General features: G+C 40.2%; 1 protein-coding gene across 1 annotated transcript; it reads left to right on the top strand.

Annotated features, from left to right (window-relative positions):
- Positions 1-241: 241 nt before the first annotated feature.
- On the top strand, positions 242-14,536 carry LOC109464049 (serine/threonine-protein kinase 11-interacting protein-like). Its single transcript, XM_019760973.1, has 21 exons — positions 242-405; positions 1,919-2,118; positions 2,596-2,763; positions 3,237-3,344; positions 3,778-3,849; positions 4,963-5,092; positions 5,536-5,639; positions 6,091-6,180; positions 6,406-6,447; positions 6,741-6,921; positions 7,412-7,530; positions 8,109-8,159; positions 8,669-8,719; positions 9,162-9,312; positions 9,849-10,035; positions 10,482-10,581; positions 10,776-10,844; positions 11,079-11,383; positions 11,779-13,177; positions 13,923-14,020; positions 14,323-14,536. Exons 1-21 carry the CDS (start codon positions 336-338, stop codon positions 14,534-14,536), a joined length of 3,909 nt encoding a protein of 1,302 aa, XP_019616532.1. The 5' UTR covers positions 242-335.
- Positions 14,537-14,579: the final 43 nt, after the last annotated feature.

The following is a 14,579-nucleotide window of genomic DNA, read 5'->3' on the forward strand; positions in this document are numbered from 1 at the left end:
AATTCAATACCTTAGATAAAAGAACTCTAATGCTGTAGATTGTACAAATTTAACTGTTGTAAGAACTGATATCTGTAGTAATTTATTTTAATTTCTTTTTTGTTTCGATGCGTTACATACTGCAGTCATGTTACACGACTGTCAATTGGCTAATTATGATGTAACGTCTAATACTTGACCAATCACCGAGCTTCATTCATCCAACTGCGTATTCGATCCTCGTGACTTCCGGTTACCATTCTTGGGACAACATGGCGGCCAAAATAACAAGAAACGCAAGATTTCGCTAATTTTTAGGGATTTACGGCTAAACCTTGATATTTTCCCCCAAAACTATGGCGCTCCAAAGAAGAGACAAGGATCGAGACTTCATTGCCGAGTTGGCAAACTTACTACGTGAAAATGGTGAGTATAATCACAGTTTTTTGTTTGACTGGCTAGAGTTTTTTTTTCCACCGGTCGGTCATGGGACAGGAAAATGTCGTCATATAATTACTTTACAACTTAATTAACTTTTAAACGTTTAAACGTAGCTTTCAAAGTACAATTTGATGTTAGCTGATTTGCAGTTGAAGAAAATTGATTACATCTATCAAGTTGCAATTGCTGACTGTAAAATGAAGAAGAAGAAAAGAAAAGAACATAAATATTTCTTGAGTAACAAGTTGTTGCACCTAGTACTGCACAAAGATTGGGTGTGTGGATATTATGATTATGACAGTGTTGTATTGTGAAAAGCGTTGAAACAGCACACTAGTATTTTGAGTCCAGACTAGACTAGACAGGCCAGTCTAGTGTGACAAATATGTTGTCTTCACTTGAATGGCCCCTGCTTGTGGAGAGGAGGCGTAGAGCTAGGCTGATCATGTTTTTCAAAATTACAAACAATATCGTAGCCACACAGATGCCTCTTGTCACTAAAGGGCTGTCAACTGCATCACGCACAGAAAACAGTCTTGCCTTCCACCCTCCATTTTTGCGTGCAGACTACCACTTAAACTCATTCTTTCCAAGAACAGTCAGAGACTGGAACAAACTTCCAGAACACATAGTCAAAGCCAAGACCCTACAAGCATTCAAAAATGCCCTAAATAACCTTTAGTCTCCCATTCACAGTACGGGTACTCACCGCTAGTGTACCGACAGGGAGTAGCGCCCCTGCCCATTGAGGAGCTGGGTCCCTCCTCTTACTCACCCCATACAAACTTATAAGAAAGCGACCACCCCTCACTCACCCCCCCCATGTCATGAGCCTTCAACCTAATGAAGTTTGACATGTACTTTGAAGAAAAAGAAGAAGAAGACTTGAAGTCACAAAGCCTTTGTGTCACCAATGACAATAGAATGTTTTCACACCATTCAAAAATATATTGTCATCAGTTTCAGTTCCGGATTGCAAAATCAACAGTCCTTTTTTCAGCAGATACATGCATGTAGAGATGGTAAGATAATATAATTCTTGGTAGTATTTTTGCTAGGTACAGGAAGTATTGTTTTAGGTGGCTGAGCTGTGGGTTTGTGTATCTGTCTGGTCAGGTAGGTTGATAGCACGTGGGTGGGGCCTGGGGAAGGTTGACAGAATGGCAAAACTTCTACTTCTACACGATACTAGGCAACACCCCTCGCGGCGCCTAGTGCTTAGGGGAGTCAAAGGTTTCAGAACTCTGCCCTTAAAAGTTTTGTTGTGTATCTCATTACCTGGATGTCTAACCTTCATCAATGTATCAAGGAAATTGCATACTTCCCAGGAGCCTGAAATCTCTAATTCCTTGTCACTGACGAAACGTAGTGGATGCTACTTGAAACATCTGACCATTTCCAAAATCATATCCAGTTGCTTGAGTAACTGCTTTTTGCCTGGATGTCTAGCCTTCACCAACATCTCTAATTTCTTGTTTATTGAATGATAATTTTGCAGCGGAGGGAATCCTGGATGGCAGCAGTAAGCTGTCCCTGACCACCTCCTCAGTCTGTTACCTGAACGAGTGTTTTGACCGGGTGTGTGAGGGGGACAGGAACCAGGGGTTTGAGGTGGTGCGAGCTCAGGTCACCAACTCCAGGGTCTACAGCGACATACAGCTGCTCTTTGATCTGGTGCAGAAAACTCTCTCACTCAAGGTAGGAAAAACTTACAATGCTAAAGTCTAAACACTGTAATTAGATGTGCATAGGCTAGGAGGAACAAGTCGTTTGGCACGATATAGCCGACTGCTGCCACGCCGAGTGCTTTGCGGCGCAGTGCAAAGCTAGTGTGTTGTGCCAAGGGCAGTTGTTAGTAAATTGGCTATACAGAAACAGAAGCTGGTGTGTTATGCCAAAGGGTAGTTGTACTGTCTATACAGATACAGATGAAGATTTAACATCTGGCTTTTAATTCCTTAACTCCTTTCCTGCTCATCAGTGTTATATTAAAGCAGGGAGAAGGTTAAGTTTCTGTTTTGGACTAGAAGGTTTCAAAACTTAACCTCTCTCCAAAGTGGAAATGTAGCCAATGGGCATGTTTTTCTTTAAATTCATTTCAAGCCTAATTCAACATGTATTGGATTTGATAAATTACATCCGATAATTGATTTTCTTTGTTGTTGTTTCTCCCAGTTGGTCCTAAGTTCCACGACCCTCCAAGGCGGTGTGCGTGTGGCTCGGTTCCGGTCGCTTACGACGCTGGAGATCAAGCGTGTGCCGATCCACCTGGTGGTCGGGCTGCAGGTGCTGAGGTCGCAGCTGCAGGTCATCATCTGTTCCAGGTGCATCACCAGGCTACAGGTGAGACTGGGCAGAACCTTTTCTTTTCATTACATCAACTTTTGTACAATATTAGCAGCTGGAGTGATCAGGTAGACAAAACACTGTCAGTGTGTGCTGAGGACAGTATTAACTTCACAGTTGATGGTCATGCCGTCATGGTATCTGTTTCCTCTTGAAGTTTCATCCATAGTCCCGCCATATTGTTGGAAGGAATGTTCTCCTATGTATGACAGTGTGAGAGTCATGGATTTGGAATAACATGTCTAAAACTCTAAATAAAACAAAATACTGTGAAAAACAGTTAAAGAAAATGTAAATAAATAGACAAAACTCTTGTGGCATCTTGTAATATGAATTTAAATCATGAAACTTTTGCCTGGTCTTGTTTTCACAGAGTGACCTACATCGTATCCACTGCAATTTCATGACTCCACAAATATGTCTTCCTTTTTCAAATTTTAAAACTTTGATATTGTATTGCCTGCCCCCAGGATGTGTTTGCCACCTGTGGAGGAGACAGCAGCCTGCCCCTGTCCTGGCCGGAGCTTCACACAGTCATCATGAGTTACAACAGTCTGGAGAGGCTCGACGACTCACTGGTGGGTACAATAAAACTCAGACTTTGTCTAATACTAGTAGTTTGCATGTATCAGTCTGCAAGAATTCTAGGAATTGTACAGGACTTTTTGGTGGAATGCATAATGAACAACAGTTTGGAGAGGCTTGACGACTCACTGGTGGGTACAGCAAACCCCAGACCTTGCCTGCTTTTTGGCAATGCCTCTGGGGCATGCCTAATAGTATGTAATCAGTCTGCAAGAATTCTAGGAATTGTACTATACTTTTTGTTGGAATGTCTGGAATGTCCTAGTATTTTTGGTGATGGCTCATGGACAAATAGTAATATTATGTATTAGTTCCTTTGTATCAGTCTTACATTTTGTAGATAATTCCAATAGTACATACATGTAGTTATAATGTACAGTAATATGCTGTTACGAGTTACAACATGTGCTTTTCCTTTTTTTTCAGAGGTTACTGCAACAAGTTACGGTTCTAGATTTGAGTCATAACAGCATCAAGGTCACAGGGAAACATTTAGAGGTCAGGAGACAACTGTGTCCTTTCTGTTATTTCTGTAAAAGTGTAATGCACAGTTTGCAAAGAGAAAATAAATCATAGAACTGTCTTTTGCAGTGTGTCAACAACACAGAAAAAATATCCTGATATAGCATGTAATGAAAATCCCCTTTTGTAAGTAACAGTGTACATGTTAAAAGCAATGAAGAGCTCAAATATGAAGGAATGCTCTAGTGATAATGTCATGCAATTGATGCAAACATTCTCTGTGGTATTGTTGGAGCTTGCCTTGAAGTTGTAGACAAAATACTTCTTTTGGCTCTTTAGGCCACACCAATTTAATTTGTTGGTTCTCGGATTCGCCTCTTCATTTTTTCCTGATTTGCAAAAAAAAAAAAATTTCAGAATCAACTGCAAAATGCTCATATTTTGCCCTGAACAGTTGAAAACAGTCCTTTTCTTCCTAGTCGTTACAGTTATTCCATCTTTCAATGCAGTGGTATCATTAGAAGTTCAAAATTCATTGTTTAAATTTTGTACCAGCCTTTTGTGTTGACTTCATACCTCCTATTGTAGCATTTGGGGCTATAATAGGATGCCTAGATCTGTTTTTTTTCGCCCTGTCGCTTCATATTTTTCCTGAAAAAATCCGAGAACCAACAAATTAAATTGGTGTGGCCTTAGCATGATTAGATCTGTAATTGCTGACTACTGTTTTATATTTCTCCCCAGTATCTGCTAAATCTCACCCACATGTAAACATATTATGTCTGTAAATATGTTGTACCATGGTGGAAACACACTACTAATGAACAGTTATACGGTTCGCTACCAAATGTAACTTCAGTAGTCAAATGTCGACGACTAAGCTTGGCCGGTCATGTAATACGTAGTGAAGAACCAGCCAGTAGGCTTCTACTCTGGAACCCTGATACCTGTAAGAGAAGAGTTGGACGCCCAAACATAACAGTTAAGAAACTTATTGAAACTGAAACTGGCTTGGAGGGACATGAACTTTTCTCAGTGATGTATGACAGACAGTTGTGGCGAACTAACTTTGTATGCTCCACCTCTACGGAGGATGAATGATGATGATGATGATGAAATATGTTGTATATTATATATATTTCTCCGCAGTATCTCCCAAGCCTGACCCACCTGAACCTGGGGTATAACCAGCTGGAGGCCGTCCCCACCCTCAGTCTCACAGCCAGGACTAAACTCCAGTCTCTCATCCTCAAGAACAACAACCTCGATAACATCGAAGGTAAAAAAAAAAACATTCAGTATGATTGAACTTTTGATATTGACCAATTTAATTTGAGTTCAGTACTTGAAACTGAAAAGAGATTCAGAAGCAGAACATAGTAAGGTACCATAGAGAAGAAAACAGTCACTCATTCTTGTATACATTACCTGGATGTCTAACATTTTTTTACGTAAGATGCCATCTTATTTAGACTGCCATCTTATTTTAGATTTGAACAAATGAATATCATTCATCGATTGATATAATAAAAGGAATATGGGCTTGATGAAGTGGATAGAAGTTGAAGATATTCTCTTTTTTTTAGGAAGTATCAATATATTCTTAATAATAAGTATCAATGTATTCTTAATTTTGCTGTGCTTTAATTTACATCTCTAAAAGGTACTGGCAAAAAAACTGTGTTTGGGTTCATGTACAAATGTATAAAATGACTGTTTCAGGTGTGGAGTCATTTCAGAAGGTGCATGAACTGGACCTGTCTAACAACTGTCTGTATGACCACAGCATGCTGGAACCACTGAGCTTCCTCAACTTCCTACACATGGTGAGGTTTAACTCTACATGAGAAGTAACTTAAGAGTGTATATTTGTTTGTTATTGTAAGAAGAATGTGGTTTTGTCACATAGTTACTGGTAGATTCATTCTAGTAGCTAGTCTCTAGAAATAGAATTGATCTAACATGGCAGGCTCAACATGTATACAGCAAGTCACTGACCAAAGCGCATTGAAACTAAGCAGCAAATACGGAATACAGAAGTCTTGTTATTTTAATGTTATTAAATAGTATCATGTATATTAATGATTCTTGGTGTTCAGATCATGTATAGTATTAGTGCTGCAAGTCAGAATAACATTGGGTGGTTATAGAAAATGATCTAATAAAAGATGACAGAAAGAAAGTAGAGTAAATCAGAGGATCCTTAATTTTTCTGTGGTAAGAGTATATTTTGAACTCAGTTGATGATGTATTGTACATGTATGTACTATTTTGCAGTTGTCCCTATATGGGAACCCGCTGTCCTTCCACCCTGCACACAGACAACAGACAGTCAGACATCTCTCTCCTATCACAGGCATGCAGGAGGTAAGGTGATAAACCGATTCTTGTGATGGTTTTTAACATGACTAGTTGTCCTGGGAGGGTTATTCGGTATCTTTGGAAGACTCGGTCTTTTTCTGACGAAACAAAATTCATATATAATATCATGTCATAATTCATAGTATATAATAATTTGATATAGATTGTTGTTCTCAAACAGAGAAAGCTTGTATTCTAGAATTTACAAAAGAAATGTCTCTTTTGTTCCAGCTGATTTTGGATGGCAAGAAGCTCACCAAAGAAGAGATAACTGTAAGTGATCTTTACCATTTTCAAAAATGGCAAACTATTTCCTGAATGCAGGTTAATGTACCCCTTTCAACAGATTTGGAATGGCTAAGATTTTCAGTCATGGACAATGGTTTTGTTTTGACGTGTTGGATTTTTCTTGTTTCTACTGAATGTTGTCCATTTTTGTCTCCAGACCGAATGTAACATGTCGTCCTGCACATGCTGGATATTTTGTTAAAAAGATCAACTTTTACAAGTTAATGGGGCAGTCATATTGTGATGAAATAAATGAATAAATCCTTCCATGCCCTCAGCTCCTACCTAAGCGTACCATCCCTGGCGACCAGACCGAAGTCCGGTACGCCTCCCGTGTCTACACCGCGGACTCGGATGTCTCAGAGCTGGAAACGTCCACCTCCCTGACCTGGCCCAAGGCTCAGAGGAGCAGGAAATCAGGAAGGAAAGTCAGGAACGCGGCGATCTCAGACACAGAGGGTGAAGTTACCTCTCAAGAAAACTCACGGGGTAAAGGACTATGGGTGCTTATTTAGTGTTTAAGAGATAAGATATGGAACCAAATGGTCATAACAATACATCAAATAGAGTTATTAATAATAACACTATTGCTCATCATTTTGGATCCCCATTAATAAAAACATGTCATATTCACTAGTTACGTAAAGTCTTCCTGGAGTCCTTGACTGAACTAAGACAGAATTCACCAAGAGCTTAGAGGTCTGAATCCCACGTTCTTAAATGTGTCAAAAAGAAATCTGTTGTTTGTGTATTTTGTTCATTTAAGACCTAAAGCAGTAAAGTGTTCTTGATAATGGATGAATTTACATTTTTTATGTACATATAAACAACACTAGAAAAAGCCTTCCCCTGCAAATGTTCAGCAAAGTTGGATAACCCATGCCTCTGCCCCCCTCCCCACCACTACCCCCCTCCCCACCCCAATAAGCCTGTACCCCTGCTCCTCTAGATGATCTGGACCAGACCAGAGAAGAGATGGAAGCGATGAGAGAACAACTGGGCCCTGATTGGCTAATAGCCAGCCAGCTACCAACCAGAAGTACAGAGACAAATGCAACATCCAATCAGGTGTGTTCTTACAGTTTGTTCCTTGCACTTGAAAATCTGCACATCATTTCAGAAGACAACCAATCAGCTTCTCCCTTACAAGATGTTCCTGATCAAGATGTTTTCATCATCTGCACTGATTGGTCAACCATACAAAACACTGTTTACCATCAACCTATCACATTACATCATACACAACCATGTCATTTACCACATTGTCTTGTACTAATGTATGCTTCAAGTTGTTCATTTTGATGAAAGCTACATTTCCAGAGCTTTCCTGGTTACTAACATTGCTGGTGCTGTTATAAGTAGTCTCGGTGGATTCATTCCTCAAGCTAACCAACATCTTTCACACCGCAGTCGTCCCTCAGTAAGACATCTAGAGCCACATAGTTCCTGTTTAGAACTTTTATTCTGCCTGACACAACTCCTAAACTAGTATACGGCTCCAGATGTCTTACTAAGAGATGACTGCAGTGTGCTAGAAGTCGGTTAGCTTGAGGAATGAATCCCCTCTACTTTATAACATTTGTGGTGATCTTTGTCTGAGTCTACATGCTTCTTCCTATCTCTCCCCTCCTGTCTCATGTGTTCAGATGTCTGAAGCTGTTCCTCCCAGCACTGCAAAGACAGTGACAACTGCACAGGTTAGCCAAAACAAAACTGTAGAAATAACTTTTCTAGATGACAATTTAGATGATTTCTTTGAAATAAATAGTAGGCTGGTTAACTCTAAATCAACCAGAAAATTATCCCCAAATTGGTAATCTTTAATTGATCATGGTTTAAGAATAACAAAACTCAAACAGAAATCAAAAGGTTGTACTATGTAATAATTTCTTAATCAATCAGTTATCAATTATCAGTAGTCAATTATCCACTGTAAGAAATTTTGATTTAAATAAGTGATTTGTTGGAAAATTGCACTCTAAAAATTTACTTTCCAAGACTTGATAGTGATCTGTTTTAAAAATCTAAGAAAAAAATTTTGCAGAATACAAGCATGTGCCTAACTGTAGTCAAATTTATGTCCCAAAATCTAGAAATTGTCTCACATATAACGTGAGACAAGAAAGTGCTTGTCGTTTCTTTTGCAAACTAACCCTTGATGTTCCCTGCTCCGTTGCTCTCTCCCCTGCCCTCTTCTGACAAACAGATACACGTGTCCAGTGAGGATATCTCACCTGAGAGTGTGCCATCCAAACAGGTCAGCATAGGGCACGAGATTTGCAACAGTTCTTAACATATCCTGACATTAAAAGAATGTTGTTGATGTACTTGTTTGTTCTTGTTACATTTTTGTTAACCTTCACAGAAGGAAAACATTGTTTTGCTCTGTTTCATCTTCTATTCCAAACAAATGAGGTCAATGACCTTGAACAGATGTCTGTCACCATGGTAACTGGTGCTGTAGCAGACATCCTGTGGTGTTGTGTTACATCATGTAGCATTAGTTGGAGGGGCTGATCACCATATATACATTTGTATACATGTATATGGATTTGTTTGAGTAAAGATTAAACAGAGCAGTAGTTTGTTAAAAGCTAGACCATGCTCTTGTGAAGGTAAACATGCGTGTGCATGTCGCTTTGTAAATATTACCTTTCTTGTGTTATATCTATTTTATCAAAACTTATGCTGCCTTTTAGCCCAGTGAAGTCGAGGAGTCGACCGACATTTATGGTGCAGGGGCTAACAGCAGCAGCTCCGCGGGGCAGACCCTCAGCAGACAAGTCAGCAGAGATGTCTTCGGAGTTCAGCAGGACAGAATACGCAGATACAGCGAACAGTCCAATGACAGTATGTAAATGCCCTCATATGTACCAAGGACTAGCAGGCTGTGGAACTCCTTACCAGCCTCGGTTTTCCCTGACAGTCCTAACATGACTAAGTTCAAGACTGCAGTAAACAGATTCTTGTTGAATTCCTCTTAGAGATTTTCTACTTTTTGACAATAATGTACCATGTAATTATGTATTATGTATAATGTATTTGATAAGGGTATGTATGTGTAATCAAGCGAGGGGAATTGATGTGACATATTGAACCAAAGATCATTGTTATACGATGTTAAGATCAGGTTCACTCTGCACTGATTAGAAAAAAAAAATACTGCTTTGTTGTTCCACTCGAGTTTAACACAATGAAAGACTTATGCCAGACCTTATTGTTTTTGTGATAAGTTTTATTCTTATCACAAAAAAACAGTCTATTTTGTACTACTATGTCCTGGATAGTTGTAGCCATACATTGTACCATGTACAATTGACAAGGACTGGAGTATGTATTCAAACTTGCTTCATACATAATGATAACATTTCTTTTTCAATACATAGGCCACTCAGAGAGCCAACCGTTCCTGGTCACACATAGAGATGGCAATGACAGCGGGTATTTTTTCGTCATCGTCAGAGAAAAGTTTGTGGTAGAAAAAGACTTGGACGGCAGAATTATGGACAAACTGGAGACCAGCTGTCTCAAAACCGTGGAGAGGGGTCAGGGGGTCAACCAAGAGGATGATGGGTAGGTTTTACATTACGTGAATTGTAAAGAGCACATCTTATTGTAAAGAAAAGGTACTGCACCTGTGTGAAACCTAAATTTTTCACAGTTTTCATTGGATGTTTGGTCAACGTTGCATGAGAATTTTGTCTGTTGTAGACGATATATCGATATACTGTTCCAACACAACATTTGGAAGTAAATGTTTAAAGTTAAAACTTTTGGTCCAACACAAAAAATTCTCTCACCTAGAGCTTTCAACCAGTCACTCTGGTCTTCCTCAGTAGACTGACCCAGTGAAGCTTTGGAAATATAGATGGCTGGGATGTCATCCCTAAATACACAAATACTTTAAATGAGACAATGTTAAAACATCTTTTGTATTGATGTCATCTACAATGATACAGCTAATTATAACAACTCCCATCAAACTTATGTGTACATCTGCTTTGCCTTTGTTGTTGCAGTCAGTATCCTGTGGTGTCCTTGGTGTTTGACTACGTGAGAAAAGACAGACAGAAGCGGGAATACGTCCTAATAGATGACGACCCAGAACAGAGCTGCCAGGTACTCTGATGATGTCTCCATGTTTTACAGTCTATTGTGTCTTTGTTTTTGTTTTGATGAACAACATTTTAAGTGTTACTCAACTGCAATGAATAAAATATGTTATTACTGACAGAACTGATAATAGAAGTAGCAAGTTTTGTCCTGTCTGACTTGAAAAGTTTGGTTCCACTTTTTGTATGTTTCTGTTGTAGGTTCTACTGGGTTTGTTAGAACCCATTGTGGAGACCAACCAGAGTCTGACTCTCACCAAGCAGTACCAGGTCAGTTACTTTATAATTGTAAATTAAAGGCAGCAAACATCAAAGATAGGGATACATGTGCTGGTTACCACCTAACTGTATTGTGTATTTTAGCTGACTGTGTTTGTATATGACTTGAACACACATAACTGTTGCAATGTTCCTACAATTGTTACTAGAAAAGTTTGTATCTACAACAATATCTAACCTTTGATTTCTAGAAAAATGAAGCCAGTTCCTTCTGTATCATTCCAGTGCCTTAAATGCTCCAGCAAGTTCAGTCAAGGTCAAGCCAAGGTCATAGTGCTGACCAAAGACGACAGCGTGGAGGAGGTGACCGTCTGTCCGTCCTGTCAAAGTCACATGATCGTTCAGCTGGACAGCCAACCAGCATTCAGCTCTTCTGTGCCTGGGTCCAGGCCTGCGTATGGTACGGCTGGTCCCATTGGTGGAACAGAGGAGGGGCAGAGGTCAAGGTCAGGGTCGTCCGTGGTCGGGTCGCTGTCATCGTTTGACAGAGGGTCGCCTGCCGCGACCTCATCGCCATGGAAACAGGGCAGGTAGGTGAAGGGTCACCACGCTGCATGACTACTACTAGATTATTGCATCCATGCATTTTGATGCACATAAAAATAGTGCTGAACAGACTACCCCTTGAAAAGACAATTCAGTGCTAAACACTAAGTTGTAAAAGATTCTTAAAAAGATGCTACCGGCACAATACCAATAATCTCCCAAGGATGAAACATTTTTGCTGTATCCCTTACGGTATGTATGTATTTGCTGAAACTTCTGGAAAAATTTCAAAGTTTAACAGTCAAACATTCAGAAACTTATGTCGGAGAAATTTGATTTACATGGAGTTTCATTTGATGCACCAACAAGCATTTGAGGTGTGAGACTTTAGTGTGTGTATTTCTAACCTTCACCCTATGACGATACTTTGTACATATAGGAAGTCACCACAAGAAGAGCCGGACTCGTCTGACTATGGCACCTCCGAGAACACCCCCACCACCACACCCCACAAGTCCTCCAACAAAGATACTCCCTCCTCAGATAATCTCCAGGGCTCTTCCACAAGTGAAAGCACCCTGGTTGATGTCAGCAGGACAGAAATACCGGAGGCAGATCTATCAACTAAACTGAAAAACTCCCAGGACAAGACATCAACTGTAACAGGAGACTCACAATCCTCTCCGAAGAAGTCTGAACAAAGTGTTAATTTTGACGACTCTAACGATTCAGTGATAGTCAGGAGAAAGTCGAGAAGTGGGAAGTCAAAAAAGGGCTCAAAAGCTAAAGTTGTGGAAATAGGGGAGACTGAGAAATCGAAGAAGTCAGACAAACTAAAACTTTCAGTGCAAGAAAGTGCCTCACATGAGACTGATGTGAACATGTTGGAAGCAAGGCACAACACAGAGGCTGTATCAAAGAGAGCCTTATCAACTGAAGGTACAAAGGAAAGACTTTCTCCAACAGCAAAGGTAAAACACAACAACAGAGACGCTAGTCCCAAAAGTCCTGCGTCCTCCCACAAACTGTTACAGAACCGCAAACGTAACGACAGCTTTACAGTGCTAAGTGAGGATTCCACTGTAGACTTCAACACTGCAAACGAAGATCAACAGAATGTGGAACGAACGGATTCTCCTATTCAAGAAGATGGCCCAGTCTTAAACGGGGATGCAGAGAATGAAGAGATAAGCGTCAGACCAAAGAGACAGGACAGTGTGTACAGTGAGATTGCTGTTCTTTCAACTGATGATTCAAACACTGAAAACCCCACCGAAAGAAACAGGGCAGAAGATTCAGGTGCAGTAGTTTCAGACATGCAGTCTGCTGGTGACCAAAAAGACGTTTCAGATATCTATAGTAGACAGGTTTCACGTGATATGGCCACTAGCCCTCTCACTGGGAGCACGTGCACAAGCATGGTGGCCAGCATGTACGAGAGTGCAATATCAGAAAACGGAGAGGAACAAACTAGGGAGAGTTCGGAAACAGTCAATATCAGTTTGTCTGAAGTGGAACAAACCGATGTTGGTAGCAAGAAAACTTCTGATTCTGAAACTGCTTTGAGGAACAGAAGAACGACCAACGGGGAAGAAGAAAACCCGGATATTTACAGCTCAAATTTTCTTGGATCCTCCGCACCAAGCACTTCTAGAAATACATCGTTGGACAAGCTGTTTTCAGAACTGGATCCGTCGAGAAGAAGGGAGACAAAGAAGGAGCCAGAAACAGGGATAAAGTTTTACACAGAAGACTTCACCCTCGTGGACCACAGGATGAAACTGTTCCTCACCATGTCTGTGTTTGGGGAAGACGAGGAATTCGAGTGTCTCATCAAGGTATGAATGAAACTTCAATCACGACAGAGTTCTTCTTTACCATGTAATATTGTCTTACCAGTTTTTAGAATCATAAACTTGAAGACAGTAGAGTGAATTCTTGTGCCCTTGGGAAAGGCACTTTACACGACTTTCCCCACTTGGGACCCACTAGACTCAAGTGAAAATGAGTATTGTCTGTCCAGTATTCGTTTCTATGTGCGGGACACAACACCAGCAACAGCTGCCTCTGTTCCGCGTGTATTGCACTGTTGCAATTTCAACAAATCAAATCAAATCAATTCATTCCTCAGCTGACATCTATCACACTGCAGTTGTCCCTCAATAAAACGGTGACAGGCTGAATATAAGTTCTAAACGGGAACTATGCGGCTCCGGGTGTCTTACTGAGGGTGCTATAGATGTCAGTTACCTTGAGGAATAAATCCACTCTATATCTACTTGATGCTGTCTTAGTTTTTAGAAATTTGAAATGGAAGTACGTCGATGAAGGTTAGACATCCAGGTAATACGATACGCCAAAAAACAGTTACTCAAGCAACTGGATATGATTTTGAAAACGTCAAAATTTTGACGTTTTCAAAATCATATCCAGTTGCTTGAGTAACTGTTTTTTGGTGAAATGGAAGTAATTTCTGTACACTTGAAAGTGTTGAAATTAATTTTTATAAATCATATCATTTAATTTACATGTATCTGTCTACACAAGTTGGTCTTAATTCATTTGTCAATTTCTCCTGTGCAGGCCCCCGTGGTGCAATATGGGAAGCCCCAAGAGAAACCTGCAGTACTGGTGTCGTCTGATAGGAGCGTTTATGTACTCAAGATCACAGGGCAAGAGAGGTGAGTTCTGTCAGGAAATTTCCATTTTGGGGTCTTTAGGATCTACCTTTGGGATCTATCTTTTAGGATCTTGGGAATCTATCTTTTAGGATATTTGGGATCTATCTGTGGGATCTGTCTGTCTATGAATTTTGACTTATTCTGTAGAGAAATTGTTCTACCAGAAAAGATTCATTTTTTAGGTTTTTGTTTTGATCACTTGTTAAGATACTTTGTGATTGGTTGTTCCAACCACAATATGTGTAAGTCTATGCTATTTGCCAAGTGAACACTGATTGGCTACAATTTTTTAAAACTTTCAGTGAGGTGCCATCTGATTGGCTGCAGACTCTGGCTCGTCACCCAATCACAGAGCTCCATTACATCGACATCGGTCTTGGCAGCCAGAGTTTCCGACTGGAGTTTTCAGGCCACGGCGGCTGCTACACTTTCCTGGTCAGGGATAGCGAACGCTGCCGCAGGTTTCTCAGGGTCTTCACTGGTAAGAGACATCTGTTTTATTTGTTTTACCTTTAGAAGACTAATCATATAGCTTTCTAACTATTAAATGACAAAACAC

This window comes from Branchiostoma belcheri, unplaced genomic scaffold (assembly GCF_001625305.1).
Source record: "Branchiostoma belcheri isolate BF01 breed outbred unplaced genomic scaffold, Haploidv18h27 scaffold131, whole genome shotgun sequence".
Lineage (NCBI taxonomy): Eukaryota > Metazoa > Chordata > Leptocardii > Amphioxiformes > Branchiostomatidae > Branchiostoma > Branchiostoma belcheri.

What these genes read in the sequence shown, in the direction of transcription:
- LOC109464049 (XM_019760973.1), top strand. Translation starts at nt 336, where the DNA reads ATGGCGCTCCAAAGAAGAGACAAGGATCGAGACTTCATTGCCGAGTTG. An exon ending in AAACTTACTACGTGAAAATG is followed by an intron (nt 406 to 1,918) that starts GTGAGTATAATC and finishes ATAATTTTGCAG; the next exon opens with CGGAGGGAATCCTGGATGGC. An exon ending in GTCAACCAAGAGGATGATGG is followed by an intron (nt 10,036 to 10,481) that starts GTAGGTTTTACA and finishes TTGTTGTTGCAG; the next exon opens with TCAGTATCCTGTGGTGTCCT.